Raw genomic sequence first — 27,696 nt, 5'->3', positions numbered from 1 at the left:
TAATGCCACGCAAAAGGAAAATCAGGTCATTTAACTCAAATGAAAACAAGCATCGTAATTCCACTTATAGAAAATGGTACACATATAATAATCTAAAAACCTAGAGAACGTAGATTTGACTAAAAATAATCCGAATCTCAGGGACCATAATTCACCCATTACCAATTTTTCCAGCAGAATTTCAGCATCAACTCTCACCCACAACTATTTTTCCAAGCACAATTCAAATAGTTATGCAAAATGTAGAGACCAGACAAAATTAACAAAAATTAAGCAGAGCCTGTGTTCTCTGGTTTGTCAGTCTCCATTGGTTCAGCAGATGCTGGTGGCGGGGCTGGATTAGCATTGTCCCCAGCATTTTCATTAGTACTGGCATTAGGATTCTCCTGAGGTGGTTGTTGCTGCTGCTCACCACCCTGAGGAGGTGGGGTTGCTGGTGCTTCTGGTGTAGCTGGCTTGGGTGGCAGTGGCTTTGGTTTCGTCATAATTGGCTTACAAAACCTATCATGGAACAATGAGCAAGCAAGGTTAAGAAACATGAGCTACAGAAAGTGCGACCTAAAATCCAAAGAACAAAAGCAATACCTGTCCACAGCTTCAGCTTTCTTTCTTACGTCAGCTGACAAAAGTACAGGGGTGGCATATTTTGGAAGCGAGTCCTGATGCTGTTTTTTCTCCCTGAGCCAGTTCTCAGCTTCCACACATTCATTTAAGACCTGATAACAAATAAAACGGAAAATAATCTCAGCTAAATGGCAACCAGGAAAAAAAAGTGATACATAATCAGAGCAGTAACCAATTACCTTTTGTTTCTCATTGATGTCAATGTGATCAAACTTGGGATCATTTGACATTGCAGCTTCTCTATAACTATTTATACAATAGGCAAGTTGATCAATTACTGTACCCCTCTCCATGTATTCCTTGTAACGCTCTTCAATTGGATCACCTTGCTGCAATCATGTAAATATCCATTAAGATGGCAAAAACTAAAACAAAAATATATCCTTATCGCAGGCGTTTATGCAAAATGCTACAAAAAATAACTGAAGGCGTCTCTCTAGTCTCTATTTTTACACGGGTGGGGATAAAAGTATTCTCTAAAACAACCAGGCCTTAGCATACCAGATCAGCTCGGGTCAGAGATTTTCTAATCCCTAAAATTTCTTACCTTCTTGAGCTCTTCTAGCTTGGCAATGTATACGCCTTTAGTTTCATCTTCACCATCCTCATATAGCCAGTCTTCCACCTCCTGAAGTTTAGCAGTAAATGCTTCCCTCTCTGAATCAATGACAAACTCTTGGTATTTGTCATTAAGCTGAAATGATATCAAGAAATTAGTTTTAGTAATAATTAAAAATAAAAAAATTGACCTCAAATAACAAGAAAACCATGGCAATCCTCACCTTGTTTCTCATGTCATAAACATAAGCCTCAACTGCATTTTTCTTATCTTTCGTTTCCTCCATGACTCTATCTTGCAAAGCCATTTCAAACTCCTTCTCTACAGCTTTCTGGACATCTGTGGCTGCCATTGCTCCATAAACTAACTCTACCACAGGAATGTTTATTTTCTTAACTTTCTTCTTTGGAGCCTCAACCTGTTATATAAGTAAAGCCAGTCAAATCACAAACTATCAACAGAAATAGAACAATCACATCTAAAAATTGACCCATGAAAAAAAATTCCAATCATATGCTTAAATTTTCCTTTCACTATTTACCTTGGTATCAGTATCCATCTGCACAGGCTTATCTCCTGCCTCAGGGGTACCATTTTCGGCTCCAGGGGCATTAGCAGTTGCCTTGGTATTAGCATCTTGCATGCTAACATCATTGTCATTGGTGCTAGGAGTTGCAGCAGCAGCAGCATCAGCAGGAGCTTCATCAGTTTCCATCTTGGAATTTTCTCCTGCAGGTTCTTTGTAAACTGGAACCTCAATTTCTTCTTCCTCTTCCAGTAGCTTAAGGAGGAAAAAATAAGAAATTAGAAACAGAGGCTCTATGGTTTACTTCCATAATAACCTCACAAGTATAGCAGAGAAATAATAAAAGCAATCAACAAGCTTAGAGAGACTTACAGTTGCAGATTCGACAGATATAATTCCATGCACATTCAACCGAACTTTCACTTTAACTTTTGCTTTTTCATTTTTTGTAGATTGGAAAGGGCCAATCTGCATACATTTAAGTAAACTTGAGAGTCAAATGACTGCTAAAAGAATGTGTTGTGTATGTAAATAAAAACTTAAAAACTGCCTTACAGTATATGTGCTGATCTTTGCAGGTGTTTGCAAACCACTCACGTCATCATACTGAACATCAATAGAAAAGGTTCCTGACCTGTAGATGGTCAGTGCCTTGACACTTGGTATGGGATTTCCCTTGGGGAAAACAAGGGTACTTTGTTTATTATCTGGTCCACTTTCCTGTGCATCAGAACTTGGAGCTTTCCACGAGAGAGAAATTGAGAAAGGAAAGCTTTCGTTGACCTTCATATCATGAAACAAAAGAGCAACATTATATAAAATATAATACTAACACACGTACAAACAACTCACCACAACAAAATAGTAATTAACAAGCATAGTTTACATTGAAATTCAAAATCCCTAAATAATCTAAAGCAAAAGGAGATACCAGAGACAAGTAACTCAACCTTCACGGTAAATTAACATATACCCAAAAAATAACAAAACAACTGCTGAAGTCCATGATCCCTTTAATTATAAAACTTTGCAGAAGGCATTTCAAACTAGAGAGCAATACAGCCGGGGGAAAATTTACCTGAAACTCCCGTACTTTAAAAGTTGGACTGAGAATTGCACACTGCAATGCACAACCCCTGGCAACACACTCACTAGCATTCATTGTCCGCCTAGGCTCCTTTTTGAAGAACTCTGTCAATATTTTGTTTATAGCTGGTACACGAGATCCAGAACCAACCACCTCAACCATGTGCACATTTTCGACTGTAAGACCTGCCTCTGCAAGTGCCTTCTCCAAAGGTCCCTTCACCCGTTCCAAAATTGGAAGACTTAGTTGCTCAAACTCATCACGCTTGATAAAGCCTCTGACATCCTTCTCATCCATTAAGCACTCAATGTTCAAAGGGGCCTCCGGATTAGCACTAAGCACCTTCTTCAGCTTCTCGCAGGCAGCCCTCAACCTCAGACAAGCCCTGGCATTTTGGAAAACATCAATCTTGTACTCCTCCTTAAACTTTGCAGCAAAATGGTTGAACAGAACCTCGTCAAAGTCCCTACCACCTAGGGACCTATCATATGATTGGGACAACACTTTCAGCTGCCCCTTTTTAAATCCAGCAATGCATACTTGCATGCTAGCATGTCCAACATCAACAAATGCAACATTCAGCTGATCATTTTCAGGAAGATCAGTCTTATAAATTCCATAAGCCAATGCAGTTGCTGTTGTTTCATGAAACAGACGAAGTGGGTGCAAACCTGCAATAGTGGCAGCATCCAAGACTGCCCTCCTTTGAAGATCAGTAAAATAAAGTGGAATTCCAATGCAGCAATCAACAACAGCAGCATTCAAATTTTTCTCAGCTATTTCTTTAAGGTTTGATAACATCATTCCAAATACTTGGGTAGGTGTAAATGTTCTAGATTCACCCAAGTACCGTGCATGAATTAAAGGATATCCATCAGGTCCTTCAGTGACCACAAAGGGGAACGTCTTGATATCTTGCTGCAATTCCGGATCCGCAAATTGTCTACCAATTAACCTCTTTATCTGTGAGATGGAATTCTTTGGGTTCATCATAGTAGAAGCAGCCCCGGCTGTCCCAAGGAACCGCTGTTTGTCACCAAAGCATACAATTGCAGGTGTTTCACGCTTTGACTCATCGTTGAGCACAACGTCAATCCCCCTTTGTCTTGCGACAGCAACAATGCAGCTCTCATTACCAAAATCAAATCCAACCACGCTCATTTTTGCTTGATCTCAGCCAAAAAGAATATCTAACAAGCGAAAGTACAAAAATCATGTCATGTTTACATCTGATGCATCGATTCTAATTTACTAGCAGTTGAATAGAAAATGACTTCAGTAGAAAGAACAACAACGAAGACAAGTAGAAATGGCATCTAGGCAATACCTAGGGTACCAGCTCATGTATTATTGAGCTATAAAAGCATGCAGCAATCAAATAAAACAGTTATTCAAATAAATTAAACTGTAATGGCATAACATTCAGCACTAAAAGCACAAGCAGCCCTTCAAAACTAAATCAAAATATTTTTCTTTCGATCTAAAAAGAAGCACTATATAGTTAAAGTCCATCAGATCAAATCATCCAATCCTTTTTCATCGAAATTGTATTTTAACATGGCTAAATACAAGAACATGTATGGTAAAGTACAAAATAAAACTAAAAATCTGAATATAAAAGAAAAGGCTTCCTAATAATGACAAGCAGGTAAAATAATTTCTTAATTGTGGAGCAAAATGCATGAATATAGCACCGAGAACAGGCAGATCTATGATGAGAGGAAGCAAAAGCAACATAAATCTAAGGCGAAGAAGAAATAGGGTTTACCAGGCGAAGCGATCGAAGAAAGAGAGAAGAGAGGGTTTTGAAGGGTTCTGGAACAATCTTGAAAGATTCAAAAACCGCAGCGGAATATTAACGGACTATCGAGAAGACGAGACGGTCCTTAATAAAGGGGCTAGAGTCTTGAGTTTGCTTTGGCTACGAGCCGCTGTGGTTTTTTTTTTTTAATTTTATTTTATGATACTAGTTAAAAATTAAAAATATAAACATTTTTATTGAAAGCAGAAAATTATTGTCCATAAAATTTTCGATTTTAGTCAACAAAGTTCTTATTTAACCGTGTTTGTGAGCTTTGTAATTTTTAAATACCTCTTTAATACCTAATTATTTTAAATATTCATCTAATTCTTATTTATTTTTGTTTATCTTTTCATGTCATAAATTTTATATATCATTTTCTTTATTTTTTATTTCCATATTTAGATGTTAAATAACATGATTGTTTATGTAACATTTTTTTCTGGTTAAATTACCAGTTTGAACGGAAAACAAAAGAGGTGCTCGATTGGTCCCAGAGATGTCTGGAGGATCCCCCAGCTTCTAGAAACATCTATACTCGGAACCCTTGCTCTCTCGTTGCTTTATGCTTTTTATTAGGTTTCTGAAACTGGAATGTTGGGCTTGTTTGCGGGCCTTCGCTGGAAAACATGCTCTTGTGGATCTTTGGATTTTCTTCCTGCAGTGAAAAACCAATTTTACCCCTGATTTATTTAACTTTAACTTTAACTATAGATTGGAAATCAGTCCCTTTTTATTTCTTGTTAGTCTCTGTTAAATAAGTTAAATCAAGTATAAAATAAATTATAGCAATAATTATTATTAAATTAAAATTAATTTGTACGCATTTCTCAATTTTGAATTACGACCGTATTAGGATTAGGATTCAATGGATTTTAACATACTTTTTTATGCCACATATGAAATTGAGCACAATTTTACAAAGAAATAGCCGGCTTGTTTCTCAAGAAGAAATTAGAAATATGCTCAATATCATTTGATTGAATAATTGATCCAGTCCCTTGTCATTTGAAAAAACCCTCCACTTCTTTTGGTATTTTTCCAAGAAAAGCAAACATAAAATAATAAATTCAGTATTTCACTAATATTTCGAATAGCTATCCCGAATTAAAGTTGATTATGTTTCGCCTCTTTCCGAAAAAAGACGATAAAAAAATTCTCAATCATGATCCTTAGTCCTTACGGATCGAATCATCCATATTCCATATAATATACAAAAAGGAACTCCAGATATTTGATATTTTTCTTTTAAATGAGATTTCAATTCCAACAATAATTTTATTAGATATCTTACAACTATAATTATTTTTTTCCCTATCCAGTTCCTCCACCACTACGAACCCCAGTTATTAAACAAAAAATTTAAATGATAAAAATAAATTTTGTAATACTCATTATTTTATTTTCTCCACTTTTTTTATTTTATTTTTACTCTCCTTTAATACTTTCATCTCACAAAGTAGTGAACTTCACTCTCACATTTGTATATTTTGTTTATAATTTTAATATCAAATGAAAAAACGAACAAATTAAAGGTTAGCATTTGGCGGATAACAATATATTAATTCAAATATTTTAAATGTAATTGATTATGAAAAATTATATATATATATATATATATATATATATATATATATAATATTTTTAATGTTATTTGAACCCTTTAACTAGTTATATCTCTGAATGCAAAAATTAATTTCAAATATTTTATTTTTAAAATTCAAACACACTTCTAACATCTATCTCATATACTCTCTTATATTTTAAGGTTAAATTACTCATTTAATTTCTATAGTTTTATCATTTGCACTTTTTAGTTCCTTTTAAAGTGATTTTTTCAGTCTCTATAATTTATATTTTAATTTCCTTTTAGTTCTTGTAGTTTAAAAATGATCTTTTTAGTCTTTAAAATTTTATATTTTAATCATCTTTTAGTCCATATAATTTGAAAGTAATATTTTTAGTTTTTATAATTTATATTTTAATTACCTTTTAATTTTTATTATGAGAAATATAAAAATAAGTAACTACAAATTAGTTATAAATTATTAATTATTTTTTATTACAGATTATCTTATGATAAACTAGTTATGAATTATTTGTTAATATTTATGTAGTTAATTGTAATTGATAATATTACTTATATTTTGATGGTAATGTTTAAAAGGAAATTAAAATATAAAGTATAGGAAACTAAAAATATCATTTTTAAACTATAGAAATTAAAAAAAATTAAAATATAAATTATAATAACTAAAAATGTCATTTTGAACTAAAAGAGAATTAAAATATAAATTATAAAGAGTAAAAAAATCACTTTCAAATTACAAAGACTTAAAAATAGATAAAATTATAAGGATTAAATGAGTAATTAAATATACTTTTAATATGAATTAAATTATTTATATTAACATTTATCATTTTTAATATATCTAGTTTTATCTTTCAAAAAATTCATATTTTTATTTTATTTTTTAGATGTGATCTCCGTAGTATTGTCTAGAATTGGGTGTATCATGTACTCAATTCAAGTTTTGTTATAGCATTAAGAAAAAAATACCGATTTCATTAAAAAATATTTTAAAAAAACAAACTTAAATAAACGGGATAGTAACAAATAAGTTAAATTTTAATTTTGATTTCCAATTTTTTAAATTCATAATTTTAATCTCTTTAATTTTTAATTAATTGTTACACTTGATTTCTTAGTTTTATAAATTTATAATTTTTAACTAATAGTTATGATTATTAAAGATATTAAAGTAATTTTAAAACAAATAAAAATTATTAATTAATAAAAAACTAATGAAAGACTATCAACCTTAATGTTGTATTATTATGAGTGAAGTTGCCTTTAATAATAAAGATATAAGAGAGGTTGCAGAGAAGAGAAAAAATAGTGTTATGGAAAACGAGTATTAATAATTTTTTATTTAATTTTTAATAATTAATAATTTTGATTAATGTATAATTAACTTAATAATTTAATTAATTAGAATTATTTGTTAATAATGGATGACTTAAATAACCAATTTATAATATTAAAATGACCAAATATTATAATTAAAATCCAAGAAAACTAAAATTATGAGTTTGAGAAATCAAATAGACCAAAATTACAATTAAAATCCAATTGAAACCAAAATCATGAAAATAAAAAATTAGGAAATCAAAACGATAATTTAACCTAACTTATATTTTCGGTTTTAGTTTATTATTATTCTTAATTACTTTAATTAATTATCTGAAAGAAATACGAGGGAAGTATTTTCTGATCTCCGTTGCGTTGGCGGGAAAATTACGTCACTCTATGACTGGCCAGTGGCTTCTCATATTAGGGTTCAACTCTGTGTTAGAAAGTGAAAACAAACCTTGTGATGTGAGGGAAGTGTTTTCTGGTTTCGAGAGGAAACGAAGAAATGCCGACATACAAGATAAGGGGAATCGACGTAGATTTTCCGTATGAAGCCTATGAATCCCAGCTCGTTTACATGGACAAAGTCATTCAATCACTTCAGGAGGTAACCATTTTTAATCTTCTCATTCTTTGGACTAAATAGTAAATATAGACTCCTCCATCAAATGTTGTTGTTCGAGACTAGTTCCTTCCGCTACGCCCAATCGCGTTGGTAGCAATTTATAATCTATTTCAGTTGTTGTATTCTCCTTTCAATTACGGGAGTATGATTTGGAGTTGTTTCAAATTTCAATTGCCAATTAGTGAGAGTCGTGGATTAGAAACTTGGTTTTTGGATCAATTGGAAGTGATACTGCAAGGGTAATGTTATTACTTGTTACTAGGTAATTTGATAATGACGTGGTTCTGTCATAGATTAGTATATCTTCAATAGATGCACGGTTCCATCAAATCAAATGCTATAGTAGATTATAGCTTCTTGTTGCGGACAATAACCCATTTGAAGCTATGAAGCACAGCATACGGGGTATGGATATGATACAACAAATTTAAATATGATTCTACAGTCTACACTGATACATAAATACAAAAAATTTAAGAATTTATAGGACACGAGAGAATTCTTGTTTCAAAATGAGTATAAATCATTATAAACATATCAAGATTTAAAAAATTATCTAATTATTGTGGTGTTTTAACTTTTAATCAGTAATGGCATAAAAAGTTTAAAAAATATAAGTTCAAATGCTCAATGCCTTACCATTGTCCTCCAAAACAAGGATTCACCTGTGGCATCGTTTGTTTACCATTTAGATTGTGATTGATTATTAGTGATACTCAATTTATTGTGCTGTGGATATTCATTGTGCACTTTTGTATGTGTTTTGGCGCAGAAATGTAATGCACTATTGGAGAGTCCCACAGGAACTGGAAAAACACTTTGTCTTCTCTGTGCTACCTTAGCATGGAGGAAGAGTTTGGGTAGTTTCACAACTGGTGTGAGCATGCAGGCTGACGACAAGTCAGAGGGTAAAAATGACGTTTCATCGTCACAATCTGAGTCCTCAAGATTTTCTACAATTGTATATGCTTCACGCACTCACAGCCAAATCCGTCAAGTAATTCAAGAATTGAAAAGAACATCTTACAGGTCATTTTATATATTTGGGAAGATCATTTTTTTTATAATGAAGTTTGCAGATGATTGATCTATCATTTTCTATTGATGTACGGTTCATTGGTTATTGACTTGTCAGTGTTGATGGTAATTGATTGTGTCAATGTCATGTAAATTTATCATTCACTTGCACTTTTTCAGAGTTTTTGTTTCCTATCAAGTTGTGGATTGTGGTCCAGAGGGAGAAAAATGATTTTGTGGACTATCCTGGTTGATATTTAGTGTTCACTAGACTTATGGTGAACTGAATCAATCTTATAGTCTGCAGTTTTTATGATGATACCATACGAGTATCTTGGGTATAAGCTTATGTGATATTTATCAGTATGCAGGCCTAAGATGGTAGTCCTGGGATCTCGGGAGCAACTTTGCATTCATGATGAAGTGAAGTTACTTCGGGGAAAAACACAAACAAATGCTTGCCGATTACTCTGTCGAAGGCGTGGGAAGCGTCATTGTAACCATTTTAAAAAAGTTCCTGGTAATTTTGTAAAAATTTTCCATGCATACAATATGGGTGCTTATATTTTATGTGTGGACCTTGTTTGACATTATGCATCGTGTATCAGTAATTCATATTTAACACTTAGCATGTATTTATTTGAATGAATGAATGTTCTCATATATGTTCTGTGATCACTCTTAGTACCATGTAATGCCATAATTCAAATGATGAACTAGCACTAAAATTACAAAATACCATGTTTTATATTATTATTATTTTATTTTATACTTGTAGCTTCAGTGTGCTATTTGTGCTAGTTATTTCATACAAACATCTGGTACCTTACTAATCGAAAAATGGAGAATTTTGGGATAAAAAAATTGATAGGGTTACCTGTACAGAATACAATTCTTTGTATGATTAGAGAGATATAATTTCATGGGTCAAAAGTTTGAACTATGAGCTTAGATTGCAAGGAAAGTCATTCTAAACTCATTGTTTTGAGTGAGAAGTTATTCTTGATGTCATAGTCTTACGAAAAAGGGTTCTCTATGTCATTAAATCAATTGATCATGCTACTATACGATTTGCAATCAACCTTATGGCTTTGTTATTGATGTCATAAATTCCATATCCTTGCTCTCAATTAAACTAGTAATGCAAATAGCAAAACTTTCTCATACAGATGTAAAATGAATTTTTTGTGGAAACTGTTATAACTTTGTGTGAATTGTACTCAAATAATTTTGTCCCTCATGTACTGGTCATAGTTATATATCTGAATTTAAATCATGTCATGTTTGTGTAACAGTAAGATATAATGTTGGACGTTACTGAAAGCAGCAGATCATTAATGGATTATTTGTCAAATGTATATCATATTATTGCTCTTTAATTTTGAAGTTTTGATGTTTTATCATTATGACTTGGACTAGCATGAGAATGTTACTGAAATTTTCTTGTAGAGTACATGAAGGATAATCCCCAGCTTGGAGAAGAACCTGTAGATATTGAGGATTTGGTCAATATTGGTAGAAGATTTGGGCCGTATGTTTTCTCAGCTATGCTGATTGTAACCTAATATAACATCTCAGTGAACAATTTCTTTTTTGCCTCTATGCTCCTTTTCTTTTCTCTCTCCGAGTGAAAATTTCTCCTTTACTTTGTGTCTGCTTATTTCAGGTGTCCTTATTATTTATCTAAGGAGCTACACAAGTTTGTTGATATAGTATTTGCTCCATACAACTATCTTATAGATCGTGGGTATAGAAAATCTCTGCAACTTTCTTGGAGCAATAGCATACTCATATTTGATGAAGCTCACAACCTGGTAAGAAGAAACATTACAAATTTGTGATTGGAAATTAAGATTTGCTGCATAAACGATAGTTCTATTAAGTGTCAACCTGTCCATGCTATATTTAATGTTTCCCTTTTCACTATGCTAAATTATTGAAATTTATTCATGTTATTTAAGTTTATTTGCGACTACTTTCAGTCTGCTATATGTGTTATTGAAATTTATTCAAGCGATTCAATTTGCTTTTTATTACTTGCAGGAAAGCATATGTGCTGATGCAGCCTCCTTTGACTTGCCTTCTTGGCTTCTAACTGCTTGCATTTCTGAGGCAGAAAGTTGTATTGACCTTTCAATAGAAAGAAGAGATAAATCAAATGATAAGTCACAAAATCCAGATGATTTTGCTATCCTTAGAGGTGAACTTATTTAATCTTACAGAATGCCTGTCCAAATTCCAATTTCTCTGTGACAATCTCATAATGCATGTTTTCACTCATTTTGACAACATTATTAAGGAAATGTTATCTAATAAAAATCATTTGTGTTTACTGGATTTTCTGAATAGGCAGCCAATTGTGTACACATGCAGTCTCTTTTTTTCTAGATTCTGGTCTGCCATATATTTTCTTGCATCTCAGGTACAGATTGATATTTTCTTTATTGCAGCACTTCTTCTAAAACTTGAAAAGCGTATTGCTGAGGTGCCTATTGAATCTAAGGAGTTGGGGTACACCAAACCTGGGCCTTACCTCTATGAACTGCTGGCTGATCTTAACATCACGCACAAAACTGCTTCTAAGCTCAGGGATATAGTTGCAGTAGCCTCAACCCTTCTTGAGGAACATAATCAGCAGAAATCAACTGGCACGGTCTGCAGGTTGGATAGAATTGGTGAAATTCTTGATATGGTGTTCAGGGATGGAAGAACTGCTCATGCTAAATATTATCGTGTAAGAATTGGACTCTTATTGTGTCCAAGTTACACTACACTGGATGGTTTTTGTTTGCCTTGTCATTTTATAACGACTCTTTGCATTTCTTATGCATAATATCTTTTTTTTTTTATCGGTAAATGTTAGTTTTTATTAGCAGAGGGGATCAAACCCGCGACTTTCCCCCCCTTCCCTTCTCCCTTAACCATCCAACCCACCTTATATCTCCTTATGCATAATATCTTTCTGAGTTTTATTTCCCTTTACATAAAAGGTTCACTTGCGGGAGGTTGAGGCTTGGTCTGGCAATGGTTCGAAAGGTAATTGAAGACTTATTTGAACGAACGAACAAGATTTCTCAATATATTGTAATAATCTTAAAATTTTGGAAACACACACTCCATTTATTTTTCCTCCATCAACTTTGTCATTATGTCAATTACTCATTTTTTACACATTTACTATAAGTTTAAAACTTAATAGTTTACGATTCTTTTGTGCCCTTGAATTTATTCCTATATTCCGAATACGTTAAAGCTTTTGGGCCGGGCCTTTGGCTCATGTATGTGTTTTTTGGGGGTTGGAGTGTGAACAGGAGTTAGCATTTATAAGTTTAACATAGATTTGGTTGCATGGTACAAGTGATAGATACCTTGAGGAGTAAATGTTTCATGTTGAACTTTAGTCTTCTTGTTAATGAAGATGTTCCTTTCGTAATACAGACAATCTAACTTGTTTCTATTAGATCTGTACAGCATTTTGTAACTTTTTATGTCCCTGCCCCTTACATTCTCAATTATACTTAAATGTCTTGTTATTTTGATGCTGCAGGCAAGGTGTCAAGGACACTCAGCTGGTGGTGCTTTAATCCAGGAATAGCCATGGAAGACTTTCCTAAGTATGGGGTTAGATCTATTATATTGACTTCAGGCACATTATCCCCTATGGAATCTTTTGCCCAGGAACTGAAATTGTAAGTACCTTTTCTTTCTAATTGTATTTTCATCCTACAATATCTTGGTTGCCATTAACTAACAAAGTTGATTCTGGTCATCTCAGAGATTTCCCCATTCGGTTGGAAAATCCACATGTAATAACCGCAAATCAGATATGGGCTGGAGTCTTACCAGTTGGTCCTTCAGGACGTACTTTTAACTCCTCTTACCGCACTCGCGATTCACCTGAGTACAAGCAGGAGCTTGGAAATGCGATTGGTATTTGACGTACTTATGTGGCTATACTGAGTTTGGAAAAATTAAGCTTACGTGATAGTTGTCTCACCATTTTGATAACTGCATATCTAGTTGAAAAAATGGAGTTGCATTGATTTTGATAGTGAAAGCCTCATGCGTGGCTTGCATGCATTATCAGAATTTGAAGAAAAGAACAAATAGGCATTGTTACTAACTGTCCATAATTTCATTTTTATGTTGTATTCCAGTAAATTTGGCTCGAATTGTTCCTGATGGACTTCTTGTATTCTTCCCTTCTTATTACCTTTTGGACCAAATCATCGCATGCTGGAAAAGTGTAAGATTCATCAGACCTAATTAAAAGGTAAATTTGATTGGTCGAGCTCATGGTACATTGTGTTGTGGTTTGTTATTTTCAGAGTAATGAAAATTCAACATCAATATGGGACAGAATTTGCAAACACAAGAAACCTGTTATAGAACCTAGGGATTCCTCATCATTTCCCTTGTCAATTAAGGTAATATTTTTATGGTGAAACAAATTGTTCCATAATTAGTATTTGGATGCATCACATCCTAAGATGGACCTGACCTTTTATGTTTCTTTTGACAGGACTACATGACTACGTTGAATGACACCTCTGCCTCTGGAGCAATTTTTTTTGCTGTTTGTCGTGGGAAGGTATGCTTTGATCTTGGCTGTTGAGAAACAACCTTCTGATGTGTTCTCACAGGCATTCATGTTATAGTATAGTATGCTATACAACTACTGGAATGCATAGTGGTACCTGTATTGCTATGATACAGCTATACGGTAGGACCATGGGGGATATGCCAATATATTTAAATTTTGAAGATTCTGGGATACAAGAACTTGTATATCATATAGAAATATTTAGTGACATATTTAATTAAGGGAAAAGGGTTTATAAAAGTCAAAGTATTATCCTAGAAATTGTACTAAAAGCAAATCTATAGCGTAATGCCTCACTTAAATGCAGTTGTGCCAATCGTTATTTTAACAGGTAAGTGAAGGATTAGATTTTGCTGATCATGCTGGAAGAGCTGTGGTAATTACTGGTTTGCCATTTGCCACAAGCACTGATCCTAAGGTTTGATTACCTATTCCCATTCTTACCTTGGAAATTTTTATGATATTGCATTCAATAAGCATTCTAACACTAATAGTTCTGTTGGTATTGTCTATTAATCATGTATGTACATATGTATGTTATAAAAATGCACTCATCAAGTTTAATCACTAACAGGTTCGACTAAAACGTGAATACTTAGATCAACAATCTCGGCCACAGGGAGAACTGTTCAAGGTTATGCCGGTTTACTTAACGTAAATTTTGTACACATTTATTCAGCATATATGTATGCATTAAAAATTTGTCTGGAACTTAAGCAGGTTTTAACTGGAGATGAATGGTATAACCAACAAGCCTCCCGAGCTGTGAATCAAGCTGTTGGACGTGTAATTCGCCATCGCTATGACTATGGAGCAATTATTTTCTGTGATGAAAGGTGTTAACCTTAAGTTATTTCAGTTTAAATTTTCTCAAAATACATATCTTTGTACTACTAGCAAAGTAACATAAGTTTTTATTGGTAATTTGTATTCTTGGAAGTGTTACTTTTCCAAAGAAATATACACACACACACACTGTATCGGCTAATGTTAATTGTTAGTGGGGAGGATTCACGACCTCTGCCCCCCCCCCCCTCCCCTTCTCCCTTCACCACATTGGCCTTTTTTTTATCATATGGATAATTTATGTCAGTGACTTGTTTTGGTGCTAACAAATTTCTATTGATGTTTTTTGGGTGGCGTTATCTCTCTCAAGCTATAAACTGAATGAATTATTCATGTAAATTGTTGTGTCGTGATAATATGATATGAACTGTTTCTCCTTTTATCTAAATTATCTGAAACAAATATCTCAAATTCTCAATATATACACTGGTAGTACAAAAGCCAACTAATACACATGTCTAGATGCTAGTTTTAATTATTCTTTTTATTTATTAAATATCAATAGTCTGTTATGATATGACCTTAGTAATTATTAATTTGGCCTTCATTGTTATACCAATTTTTGCTGAGGATTATTCCTACTATTGGGGTTATTACAGGTTTTCACATCCACATCGTCAGTCGCAAGTCTCACGTTGGATACAACCTCACATCAAGGTGCTATTCTTCTCTGGAATTGTCTTTTTGGATTACATATTTTTTATACTAACTGGTTTTCAATCTTGCAGTGTTTCTCAAGATTTGGAGAAGTCGTTTTCACTCTAACTCGATTTTTCCGAGATGTAGGAACTCAGGGTCCTACTAAGGTGTCAATGTTAGAAGCTAAAAATGGGGGTCAGTGTCTTCTAGTACTACATTCTGTTTGTTGCTATGTCATTACGTGTAAAGTTGTAGTCCTTACCTCAATTTTATACTGTTGCACTGAAATATTGTAAATTTGTTTCTAGATTATAATGGGCATTGTTCCTATCTTTTTTTTTTATGAATTAGCAATTGAATTTATAGTATATCAGATTTTGATATTTCATAAAGATGAAGGAGTATTTGTTTTTAATTAAAGCTAGAGTGAAGGTAACCTCCTGTGAAGGAGAAGGAAAATACGACGGAGTTACTTTCAGTGTGGTTTTGTGTACTGGATCATAAGAAATTGAGTTACATGATTAAATGGGCTTTGCCTAATTGAAAATCAGCTAACTGTGAATAGTTCTGAAATTGTTTGGTAACGCATTCCATGAAGTTGGTTTTCCTTTTACCAATATGTTTCTCATTCTTGCGTGCTATTTGAGTACAACTTTTTAGTTCTGCAGTCTTCAATCAATGCAAATTTAATTTCTTTCAAAGAGTACATTCCCTTTTGTTATATTCTTTTTCCTTCCTTTTTCTACTAGTATGATTTAACTAGATCCTTACTGATACAGGAAATATAGGAGAAATACTATCATCAGATCAGAACATGGACAAATTTCATAAGGAAAAACTTTTGTCACATCTGGTAACTCCTTTGATCACGCGCAGTTAAAGATGCTCATTTTTCATATCATATAATGCTATTGTTTGGCCCTCCTGTTCAATAATGATTATACATGCAGGCTACACCAATGACTCAAAATTTCTCTGCTTCATCTTTGCTTGATACTAAAAAAGGCTGTACATCATTCCTGGGGGAAATTGTGCCTGCCAATCGCTCATCTCTGTTTTCTGACAATGGCAAGACTGTACACTGTGAAAGTTCAAGAAATATATGTGGCAGGGTTCTGCTTGGAGAAAGGAAGACTCTGCAATCACAAGAATGTGACAGGCTTGATTTGGCTGATGATTGTCAACTAGGTGAAAAATCAAAGGATACACCAATAGCTCCTTGTTCTTCCAAGAAGCGTAGATTTATAACAGGAGATTATGACTTAAAGCAATATTTTGGAAATTCTAATGAGCATTCATCATCTGGTACAGATTTGTTTGAATCATTATGCTCTCATTTCAGTTTCTAATTCTGTCAATCATGATAAATGAGTAGATTTTATAATATAGCTAGCCAAAGTGCTCAAGGTGGTGTAGATCTGCGACATAAAGATGGGGTGGCCTCTGACAGTCTTGAGTTGATTAGACAAAAGGGCAATCTTCCTGATGATTTTGTGCCTTCTGTTGGTGATGAAACCAAAGGATCAGCATTCCTTGCTCAGGTAAAGTCATTATTTCACTTGTATGTGATACATGGATCTGCAAGTTGCATCAGAAGTAGGGAATACTATAAGTGGCAATCACTGGAAGTGGAGCCAAAAAAATTTAATGATTAAATCCAATAAGCAAGGAAATCCAATAAATTATGTAATTATAACAGGACCTATAAGGACATGATTAACTTTGGTCTTAATTTTTACACAAGTACTCATAATTCTTACACAAGTTAAACTGGAAATTTCTAGTCCAATTTATTTGCTGTTGTACAAATATACTGGGTCAGCTTGCATTAAATTTTAACTGTATTTTCATAATTATTGTGATCTACCCTCAAGGTTTATACTTGGGCTTGGATTATATTATGGGGTAACATGCTGCTGAAATTTGATGTTCCTTTCTTGTCTATTATATTGATATTGATGACAACTTTGGAGTAAGGATACTTTGTTTAAATTGTGCCCTACAGGTTCGAGATAAGCTTAGTGCTGCAGAATATATAAACTTTGTGGGTTATATGAAGGCGCTGAAAACCAAAACGATGAAAATTAGTGAAGTTTTACAGTGTATTTCTAGATTGTTCACTGGACCTGACAGGCTACCACTTCTTAAAAGGTATTCAGTAAACTTATAATATTTGAAGTGGCCTTTCTGGTTATGAAGTTGTTGTCCTTGTTACCATTCATCCCCAATCAATAATATGTTGTTATCCTTAAAATTAGTTGCAAGTCATATAACATTATTGTCGAGTGTAGTCGTATTGCATGAGCCAAGTCATTTGATATTCTAACTGCAAAGTATAATACAGGGTATGTGAAAGTGACTAATTCCCGCACTTGAGATTGCCACATAGACGCACGTTCTTGCATGATGCCTTTTACATTTAGGAAATATATTTCAAACTTTCGATCATATTGAAATTTCAGATGTTGAATCATGCCTTGACCTTCATTATCTTGTGTGCAACAGGTTCAAGGATTACATCCCCGCAAAATATCATTCTTTGTATGAGCACTATGTTGAAAAAAAATAATCATGTGAAGACTACTTGAAAGTGCCCTGTTGATGACTGTCATGTGATAATACTTGAGCTAAAACCAGGTGATCTCTTAGCATCTTTCTTGGATTTTGTGATTAAAGATAATGAAAAAAATTTAGCTCTTGATTTTTTTTTAAAAGGAGCTCTTGAATCTTGATAGCCAGACACAATTTTAACTACTACTTTCATTTTCGTAGACGGGAAGCCTCAATGAACATCGTCGTCTACATTTAATAGATTTTGTTAATGATAACTTTAAAGTACTTATTGAAAAAAATATTAATGTTACTTTATAATAAATAATATCTGAATAATTAATATTTTAATTTTTTAACATGATTTTTATTTCATTAATTATTGCCTTGATTTAAGGCTCTATTCAGCATATTTAATTTAGGTTTTAGTCAATGACGTCTATCATTTATTGCATTCAGTTGTGGGCCAATAGATGTTACCAGTGAATATGCAAATTGAGTTGGGAACTTCATGGAAATATTGTTTTTTTTTTGGTGGTGCAAAACCAAGAGTAAAGAATTTATAATAAGAAATGAATTTAATAACCCAACTTAATACTTCTTTTAATTATTTAAAATATTAAATGTGCAGATGTGTTTAAGTCTTTATTATTAAATGTTTTTATGTATCAATAGTTTATAGATTTTAATAGGAGATAATTATACAATAACTAAAGAATTATTAATAATCTTATTAATAAAAAAATTACTTGTATCTAATTAAATTGTTTAATTATAAATAAGTGGTCCAAAACATGCACGAAGCTCAACCAGGACGAACCGAATTGGGCGATCCTAATGTCAGAGCCCGAAGCATGCAGCAGTGAAGTTCTCTCAAGTCTCAATTCTAGTTTATTATGAAAAATGCTAATCATGCCTATTGCCATGCCACTATTCGCTTCCTCAATTCTGGGTTGAGGAAATATTATTGAATTACATCACTGAAACTATGCATAATTAGCCCGAATCATTACTATTACTTGAGCATATCAATGTCTATATAGGTAAATTTTTTTACTGCTAATGCATATGTTAGTTAGCACTTTTTATTAGTAACATGACCATTAAAAATTGCGTTAAACCAATTGTATTAAAGATATTGAACAAGTCATTTTTGTGAACTATAATTGATGTCACTAAATTGCTTTGATCAGCCTTAAGTGCAATTTAAAAATAAATATAAATTCAGTTTTTTTTTTTGGGAAAATCATAAAAATTCAGTTTACATATATACTTAAATAAGTTTCTGCTATTTTTAAAAAAAGTTTATGTTCATGTAACATTTTTTTTGTTAAATTTTGACAAAAGAATATAAAAAATAAATAATACTGTCATAAAATTGACAAATGAATATAAACAGAAATGTTTCTTAAAAAAAAGAGTTAGAAAAAGGGTCATAAAATGCAGTTCATGCAGAAACAGTCATGCTAATGGTAACTTAGCAAGAGTCAGCGCATAGGAATAAGACCCAATATTGACTTAGTAACTGCTGGTTTTTATACTACTATTTGATTGGCTTGTTTGCGAGTGATTTACGGTATTAATTAAATATAACTAGCACTCTTTTTTGGTTTCGCAACTAATATTTTTCTTTATTAAAGACCTAAGATTATTTTAAAATTAAATATTTAATTTCTTTCATTGTTTTAGACGATAAATGCCTTATTTTTCATTTAGAGTTTTATTATATCTTTTTAAAACAATTACTTGAATCTTATTTAGTTTGGTGCGTGGAATCAATATTAATTAGTGATGTAGGCATACCGATACTGCAAACCAAGAAGATCTACGTTATTGTTATTTCTTCTTCTTTTTTTTTGACAAAAAAATGTTATTTCTTCTGTTATACATCACAAAATGCAAAATGTTATGCCAAATATCTAAATTAGTCAAATATAACGAAAAACCATGAATTTCATTTATGTGAAATTTGATTGGGCGTAAAAATCTGATTTGTTTTTTAGCCACCTGCTCAGGACCAATTGAGCTGCTTCTTAATTACAGTCTACCTACCGGGAGCTTTATAACTTGCCTAAGTCGAGTTTTCTTTAGCAGTTGATTATTACCAACAATGCAAAAAGAGAAATTTTTTGTACAACAACAAAAAAGAGAAAAATATAAAGATAAAATAGTTTGTGATAAAAGCATGTATGGAATTTTCATCTTTTTATATTTATTTTATTTTTTTGTAAAAATAGAAAAAAAAAATTAAGGGGGAAAATTCAACTTCCGTTCCCCCTCTCTGATTACAGGGAATTCACATTCATGGAACTAAGAACTTTTTTCTTTCGTTGGTATGTACTGTTCACTTATAAATTTCCATTATACTTATTGCAGTGATAGTCAAATGAAAAATGATTTGGCCCTCAATTTTGACACCTGTCAAGCGACTTGGTTTGGATTGTTGCAATTAAAAAATTATAATCAGATAGTTGACAGGAGTTTCCTTTTTATTGGCTGGGCTGATAATTCGGCTACAATTAGTCGAGGCTTTAGCATTACTCTAGTCCAATAGTCTCTGACAATATAACCATTATCTTTAATGAAAAAGAATACAAAAAAAAGTTGTATAAAATAATGTACAGTGTCATCCGAAATTAGAAAGTCTTGTTGATTTTGCTTAAACTGTGTTAATGATGGAATAGCATTAATTTATGCTTGCCAATACCACCGTAAGTGTTTGGTTCAAGTGACAATGAGGTGGCTCAAGTTTGGTCCTACTTCCACAATGTCAGGAATCATGTTAATTCTAGTGCTGCTGCCAACTAATGTCACATACATCTACTCGTGAACCAAAACGACAAGGTTTGCTGTTGCATATTTATGTCACTAAGCTATTGTGCTTTTCTTGCACCAAATTTTACGGGGCTGCAATTTGAGTGTGTCAATTAGAGGCATATATAGCAGAAAGATAGGAGCAAACAATTGCTTTCAAGCTCTTAATCGAGCATCCAAGTGAAGTTCTGTCTCTAATTTGGACCCTTATGAACGGTTGCACTGTAGAGTGCAGACATTAATAATTGCATAGGAGAGTTTGGTCCGAAATATGAATAGCACAAGGACAGTCATTAAATTCCATGAGCCCCGCTTCACAGGTCTGAAACCTTTAGGTGATAGACTGATAGTGATACAAAAGAGATGGGATGGTGAATTAGGACTGAAAAAGAAAACAAATGCTCCAATAACTTTTTCAATTTCTATTTATGTTTTGTTACTCTCTGGAGTAGTTTCTAGCCTACTTTCTAAAAGATGTTAAACTCTGGTCGTAATGGAACCATCATAACAATTCAGAATGTTTAATGCAGTTTATTTCTGGCAAAAAAAATAAAATAAAGGCAAGAAGAAATAACCTCAAGACAAGGGAAAGAGGTTTGAATGACACCACACTAGTCCATGTTCACAGCACATGGGTCCTGCAGTTACTGCTTTTCTACTTTGCAAGACATAGTGATCCAGAAAGATTAGCAAGTACATGACCTTTATACTTTATACATGTAATCAACAATAGAGGAATTTTGTGCACGATAAACGTCATATTCTATTTTGTCTTTGTCTTGCAAGATTAGACCGCAGAGGAGAAATAAAGACTATATACTATTAGTCCTTGTAAGATATATGGAATGGAAAGAATAATTTAATATTATTATTAGCTAAGGTTAAATGTGCTTTTTATTTAGTATGAATTATAATTATTGGCAATGTTGCAATGTCCTTCTATTATTAAGCAAACAAGAATATATGAAATATAAATACTAAAGCTCTACTCACGAACTTCTGAATCTGATTACTTGTTAATGACAGTTTGATGCACTTGGACTGACAGCAACCTGACTCAAAAATGGCATATCCAAAATTGGAAAGAAACTTGATCAACTATACCATACGAAGAGGAAAAGCAGATGACATAGAAAAATAAGTGAAAACATCTTAGGAGAATTACTTCTATTACATCTAAGTCAATGAGATTAACAAGATGTCCTAAACTATATACAACTACATCATACTCATAGGAAAAATAAAATCGAGTCCAAAAGAACTAAAATAAAGCTACACCATGTTGCTCTCATCATTTATCACCATTGCGCACCATTTCACTCTTGTCAAAAATCTTGGAGGGGACTGCAAATCGAGCTGAGAATGAGCGAGAAAGGTTATCAGGGTCGATGGAATAGCCATCATCGAAGTTCTGTGAGTAGGAGCTAGGATCATATTGAACATGAAGTACTGCGGGTGAAGAACTGAATAACCTCGTCTTCTCCCTCTTGATCTTCCTCCAGAACATTCTCCAACTTGGTATCTTCAATCTTGTCATTAAATTATTGACACACACTAAGGGAGTGCAGAAAATGCTCACATAACTTGACCATCTGCTGCTGTTTGTGTTATCAACACAGTGACAATTTTCAAGGTTCATGGTAGAGAAATAGAACAGAGAAAATTGGAAGCATAAAATGGTTTATGTCTCTAGGGGACAACTAAGATGTTTTTAAGTGCATGCACAGAGAAAAGTTGTACAATGAGCCCTCGCACCAGAACTTATAATGGGAAAGGATGAAAATAAAGACTGGAATGATACAATCTTGCAATATCAAAAAATTCTTTGGGTCTGTCTGTCAGAAACTGAAATTTCAATTTGTGGTTAACATGTTTATTGAACTTAAGATTTATATTTAAGTTAATATAATATAAATAATATATTTACATGAAAGTGTGTGTTTTTTATTACAAACGATAACGTTTATGCAATAAATTACGCGGAAGAAAGCACTGACTATGTAGATCATTATGGAATAAATGGTCATTATCTATGAAAAATAGGCAACAACTGATCAATTAAGTACAGTCTAGTAGTGAAAAATTTGGGTGAGATTTTAAATGCAACTTCTTTGCCATCACTAAAAGACAATAGTATATAATTTAGTGGAGATATATGATTGGTTCATTTGATTCGATGGTTAAAAAGAAGAAAAAGCGATAGGTTTAATCTTGTTAATAAAAATTAATAAACTAATTATTAATATTTATCAATAAAAAAATAATATATAGCTTAATCATATTTACGTCTCACGATGTTATAAACATTCCGTCAAGATAACTTTTTACATCGATTTTTGATTTCTTGTTGTTTAATTAGTGCTTTTTTTATATTAATGTATTAATTGGTCTCTTTTTGTTGAAATAGAATTTAACGGATGCTTAAAATTTCGCAGAACTTTTTCTTTTGTATTTTTTTTACGTAATATGTGTAACAATAACAACTTTTAAGTTCCTCTAAAAAAAAGTTTTAAGTTTGAACAAGTGACTAATCGTACACTTACTTCTTCTCGGTTTAAAAGGAAATCAAGAAAAAAGATATAGAATAAAAATATGAAGTTTTTTTTTCTATTATTTGTTTGAGAAAAAAAAGATAAGAGAAATGTTTTTTGGATCCAGACCAATAAATTCTCCCCTCAATAAGGGGAAAGTGAGGAAGGTATTTTTTCTTAATTTTCTTAAAATTTAAATATTTTTTTGTAGCATAATAAATAAATAAATTACAAACAATTTATGTTTTGAAAAAGTAATTTAGTAAAAAAATATCTTTATTTTTAAATTAAATTCATTTTTTAAAATTAATATAAGATGCTTTTGTTATTATGCATATTTTATTTTGTTTATTTATTTTATTCATTCATTCAAACAATGTAATTTTTCTACTTACTCTTCGTTTCAATTGTAATTTGTTTATTTTTTTCCAAAAAGTTATTTTGGTTCATTAGAAGATCTTGATAAATCAATATTGGTTGGCGCCATCAATTTCATCTCTAAATAAATAAATTATAAAGTAGTTCCTCGAATATTAGAAATTATACAAAATAATCCTTTTAGTGTTAAAAGTCCTTGAAATTAGCTCCTAGACATTAGTAAAATATATTAACATAGAAACTAAATTGATAGATATTCAATACTTAGAGACGGTTTATATAATTTTATTACTTTAAACACTGTTTGGGATAGGATGATACTTGAAAATCAAATTAATAGTTTTCTCGTGTCTAGTCTCCCTATTTTCATTTTTATTAATTTTCTTTTATGTCTTTTTTATTTCTTTTCTATCTCAGCTCAACTAACTAGAAAAGGTTTATTTAAATTGGATCAAATGTACTTATTTTTGAGGTGTGAATGTTATGAACTTTTCAGTTTGGCTTCAATTTCTAAGGATAATTTTTTTTTGGCTTATTTTTTTTTTGATTTTTAATAAATATGCCAGTTTTGTATTTTTTTTTCTTAAAATTTTTTTGAGTTCCTAATATAAACAATAATTTTATTTTTTATCTTTGATATTTTTGTAGTTCTTGATAAATTAACAAGTTTTATATTTGTTCTTTGATAAAAAAAATTCATTTGTTATTAGTCAGAATTAAAATAAAATTTGTTAATTTATCAATAAATAAATATAAATTTTATTAATTTATCAAAGATTAAAATAAAATATCAAAGATAAAAAAATAAAATAATTATTTTATTAGAGATTTAATACAAAACAAAAATCTATTAGAAGAATTAACTTAAAATTCAGTTATTTATTAGAGATAAAAAAAAACTTATTTAAGCTTTTTTTATTCATGTAATATGTCGATTCTATATTACTTAACTAAGCAAGTTGATAGTCCCAGTAGTTTACTGACGATAGTAATAACATTACTGGGCGTAACCCAACAATCAACATGTTGGTCCACTCAATTCCCTCCGCACCTTTATTTTCTCAAGTCGCGACATTATGTACTTCGACCCCCACCATCATAAGTCCTTACCCAACACAGTTATTGTAATGGAAAGAAATAACCTTAAGTTTTGATTAAAATTCGGTCCAAAAAGCGAAAAAGAAATACAAATTAAAATGTAGCTACATATATGGATGTAAGCATAATTTACGAGTGATCTCTACCCACTGTTACAATAATAATCAATATTTTTACTTCGGCCACATATATGTAACTTTAATACATACGGTCGGGCTTCAGCTGCTGATCTTTTAATTAATTAAACAGTACTTTATCTTTTAGGGTAACCATAATATTAATATTATACATTAGTTACAGTGGGGGTTATTTCACAATGCACCTACCTAATATTATTTTTAAATTTACCAATTACACACATCTAAATTAATTTGAATGGATGCATACACATAGAGTGGGGGCATACATCTTTGGACTCTTCGGGAGACCCTGTGTGGTCACTGAAGAGAAATCATAAACAGAATCAGTGTAGTATATATATATATATATGTGTGTGTATATAAGCATATTAAACGGAAAAAAATGAGAGAAGTTTATCAACAAATTGTATCACACTCAGTAAGTGTAATTAAGCTTACCTCGTGGAGACAATGTTGACGAACAATGGTCTGGTTTATTATACTGACCACAACCTCACACGATAGTTTTGCCTGTGGGATATTAATATTATCATATTACACACGGCCAGCATCAGCAAATTCTAAGGAATAAGTATTAGGAGGAGGAACAAAGAAAATGAATTGTTCAGGGTGCAATGTGGAAGTTCTACGAACAAAGTATTTCATGCTAAGCAGTTTGGATTTTCAACTCCCCAACCACCTTAATTTATAGTTAATTAGCTAGTTAACACACTTGGTCTTGGAGTAGGTTCCATCATACGTCTCCAACAAACGTCTCTGATAATAACTAACCAATTCAGAGACGGATCTTGAGACGAATAAAACAGTGACGGGTTTCGTCATACGCCTCAAAAATACGTATCTGATAATAACTAACCAATTCAGAGACGGATCTTGAGACGATTGAAACAGCGACGGACTGTCCGTCTCTAAATATCGTCTCTGTAATACAATTTTTTGGTTCCGTCTTTAGTCACTAAAATTCTATCTTTCCGTCTCTGTCAGAGACGACAAACATCCCGTCTCTATATTCCTTATTTATACTAGATTTTTCTTGTAGTGTAAAGAAAAAGAATATAAAAATAGTGTAAATATATAAAGAGTGTTTATATTTAGTTCAAAAATTATAAACACTTTGGCTTCACTTATATAATCTCTCACTTCTCTTTATCCTCACATGATATCATCAATTTTATTTGTCACATATTTCTTCTCACTTCTTATTTTTGTCAAAATATATAGTATATACCCAAAGAATATTCAAGGATAATTTCCCATATATAAATATCATTAGTATTTTCATGTTAATTATAGTTGATATCAACTTAGATGATCCATAGGTAGCAGAATTGTATGTAGTTTTGTGAGGTAAAAGAAGTAGATGCATGATTATTGATAGTTGATAGTAGGTACCTTGATGGGGAAGTGAAAGAAGAGAAGGCCCAATTGGCCCTTAGCATGGCTAATGGTATCAAAGGGTACGATACCTCTGGCCACGTCCTCCAGCAGCAACACAAGCTCCGGTAGCACGCTGATGCCAGCAAATTCCACGTCAGCATCCACGTAGGAAGACCCCCTGGCCCTCACGTGCATGCGCCTGGACGTCACGTGGCCCAGCATCTTCCCCCTGTAGGCGACGGCGACGTTAACCGCTCCGAAGTCCATGAAGTAGACGTCAACGTTGTGCACCCTCAGCGTGAGAAGCATGGAGATGTCTATGGTGATTGGCGGCACAGGGTGCACCTTTATGCGCCTCAGTTTCAGCCCCACGATCTTCAGATCAGGACCCGATGGCCAGAAAATGTAGAGAGCACTCAGCAAGATCAACACACCCACTGCCAAGGTCACTACGCGACGCCGCGATAAAACGACGTAGTTTTGATGGTGATGGTTATGAGGTTTGCGGAGAAGAAGAGTGTAGAAGGAAGCTTTTGAGAATCGCATTGTTCTTTTAGTTTCTCTTTAAATTAACTACACTGTGTCTCTGTGTAATGTGAATCAATAATATTGCAGTTTATGAAGATAACGGTATCCAACACATGATTCATTTTTTTGTTGTGGTTTCTGCCTGGGAAATTGTGGTGCGCTTTCCTATTTTGTCTGTCTCTACCTTGTTTTTTGTCTTTCTCCTCATTCCTAGATTCAAATTCATTCTTAAGTCATCAATTTTTCTTATGCTTCAAGTACAAGTTAAAGTGGATTTGCTTTTTTCACAATGTTTTACCTGTTTAAAACCAACTTCTTTTGATTGGGAGATATTTTGAGTTCAGAGAAAAATAAAATCCATTTAGAGAATTTCTATTCATATAATACAAATACTCCTAAGAAAAATAAGAATGTAGAGAAAAATATTAGATATAATACAGATAAAAAACATTTCTCAACTGATAACAATTTGTTACATTTTCTAATTCAGTTTCTTTTCTTGAATTATTATTAACTAGTATTTTAAACGTGTGTATTTTACAAAGCACGTACATATTTTTTTTATATGATTAAAATCTATAATAAATAAATATTTTTTAATATATAAATTATATTTTAAATTAACAATGAATAATTCAAATTGTCATGAAAGATTATTTTTAATTATTGATAAATTATTTTAAAAAATATTGAAATTAATTTAGAAATAAGAAAGAATTTAAGATTTCTTAGAGAAAAAAAATTGATTTGTTGTAAAAATTACATGTGAAATATACATAAAAAAGAAGAAGAGAGAAAATATTCAAATTTTAAAAGATAAATTGTTTCAATAAAATGGCAAAACATCCTGTCCTATAAGATACTAGTATCGCGTACACTTGAGACTGAGGGTAAAACATAAACTAGTAACACTAGTATAAGAATAAATGTAAAAAATCTTAAGTAAATTATAAAAATAAAAGATGTATAATTAAACTTAACAACAATAACAACAGCATTGCTAACTAGTATTTTTTAACATGATGATTATTAGTTACTT

The 27,696-nt window shown here is 32.2% G+C and overlaps 4 protein-coding genes across 7 annotated transcripts; 1 reads left to right on the top strand and 3 right to left on the bottom strand.

The window, feature by feature from the left end:
* On the bottom strand, positions 1 to 4,703 carry LOC114373506 (heat shock 70 kDa protein 14-like). The gene is made up of 10 exons (XM_028330980.1): positions 4,565 to 4,703; positions 2,788 to 3,986; positions 2,265 to 2,492; positions 2,082 to 2,177; positions 1,725 to 1,964; positions 1,407 to 1,601; positions 1,172 to 1,318; positions 804 to 953; positions 586 to 716; positions 1 to 501 (listed from the first exon to the last, which is right to left on the bottom strand). Exons 2-10 carry the CDS (start codon positions 3,955 to 3,957, stop codon positions 270 to 272), a joined length of 2,589 nt encoding a protein of 862 aa, XP_028186781.1. The 5' UTR covers positions 3,958 to 3,986; positions 4,565 to 4,703; the 3' UTR covers positions 1 to 269.
* A 3,202-nt stretch (positions 4,704 to 7,905) lies between these two features.
* LOC114373512 (regulator of telomere elongation helicase 1 homolog) lies at positions 7,906 to 21,419 on the top strand. Of its 4 annotated transcripts, none has more exons than XR_003658414.1 (24): positions 7,906 to 8,118; positions 8,909 to 9,165; positions 9,525 to 9,673; positions 10,603 to 10,684; positions 10,820 to 10,967; positions 11,197 to 11,353; positions 11,604 to 11,887; positions 12,144 to 12,189; positions 12,701 to 12,842; positions 12,929 to 13,083; positions 13,311 to 13,399; positions 13,482 to 13,580; positions 13,676 to 13,744; positions 14,088 to 14,174; positions 14,331 to 14,390; positions 14,477 to 14,592; positions 15,202 to 15,259; positions 15,331 to 15,436; positions 16,021 to 16,094; positions 16,192 to 16,546; positions 16,631 to 16,782; positions 17,247 to 17,392; positions 17,747 to 17,878; positions 21,136 to 21,419. XR_003658414.1 is itself a non-coding variant. In XM_028330990.1 (23 exons), exons 1-23 carry the CDS (start codon positions 8,017 to 8,019, stop codon positions 17,808 to 17,810), a joined length of 2,997 nt encoding a protein of 998 aa, XP_028186791.1. In that variant the 5' UTR covers positions 7,906 to 8,016; the 3' UTR covers positions 17,811 to 18,116. The 4 variants fall into 4 exon arrangements, 1 of the variants encoding a protein (XP_028186791.1); XR_003658412.1 differs by lacking the exon at positions 21,136 to 21,419 and adding an exon at positions 18,575 to 18,849; XR_003658413.1 differs by lacking the exon at positions 21,136 to 21,419 and adding an exon at positions 18,014 to 18,142.
* Positions 21,420 to 21,896: 477 nt separating this feature from the next.
* Positions 21,897 to 22,244, bottom strand: LOC114373413. The gene has a single exon (XM_028330877.1). It carries the CDS (start codon positions 22,242 to 22,244, stop codon positions 21,897 to 21,899), a length of 348 nt encoding a protein of 115 aa, XP_028186678.1.
* A 2,392-nt stretch (positions 22,245 to 24,636) lies between these two features.
* Positions 24,637 to 26,781, bottom strand: LOC114375345. The gene is made up of 3 exons (XM_028333122.1): positions 26,145 to 26,781; positions 25,191 to 25,262; positions 24,637 to 25,052 (listed from the first exon to the last, which is right to left on the bottom strand). The coding sequence occupies exons 1-3, from the start codon at positions 26,673 to 26,675 to the stop codon at positions 25,050 to 25,052; spliced, it is 606 nt and encodes a 201-aa protein (XP_028188923.1). The 5' UTR covers positions 26,676 to 26,781; the 3' UTR covers positions 24,637 to 25,049.
* Positions 26,782 to 27,696: the final 915 nt, after the last annotated feature.

The sequence above is a fragment of the Glycine soja genome, chromosome 11 (assembly GCF_004193775.1).
Source record: "Glycine soja cultivar W05 chromosome 11, ASM419377v2, whole genome shotgun sequence".
NCBI classification, from domain to species: Eukaryota; Viridiplantae; Streptophyta; class Magnoliopsida; order Fabales; family Fabaceae; genus Glycine; species Glycine soja.
This window is presented reverse-complemented; position numbering and strand designations above follow the sequence as displayed.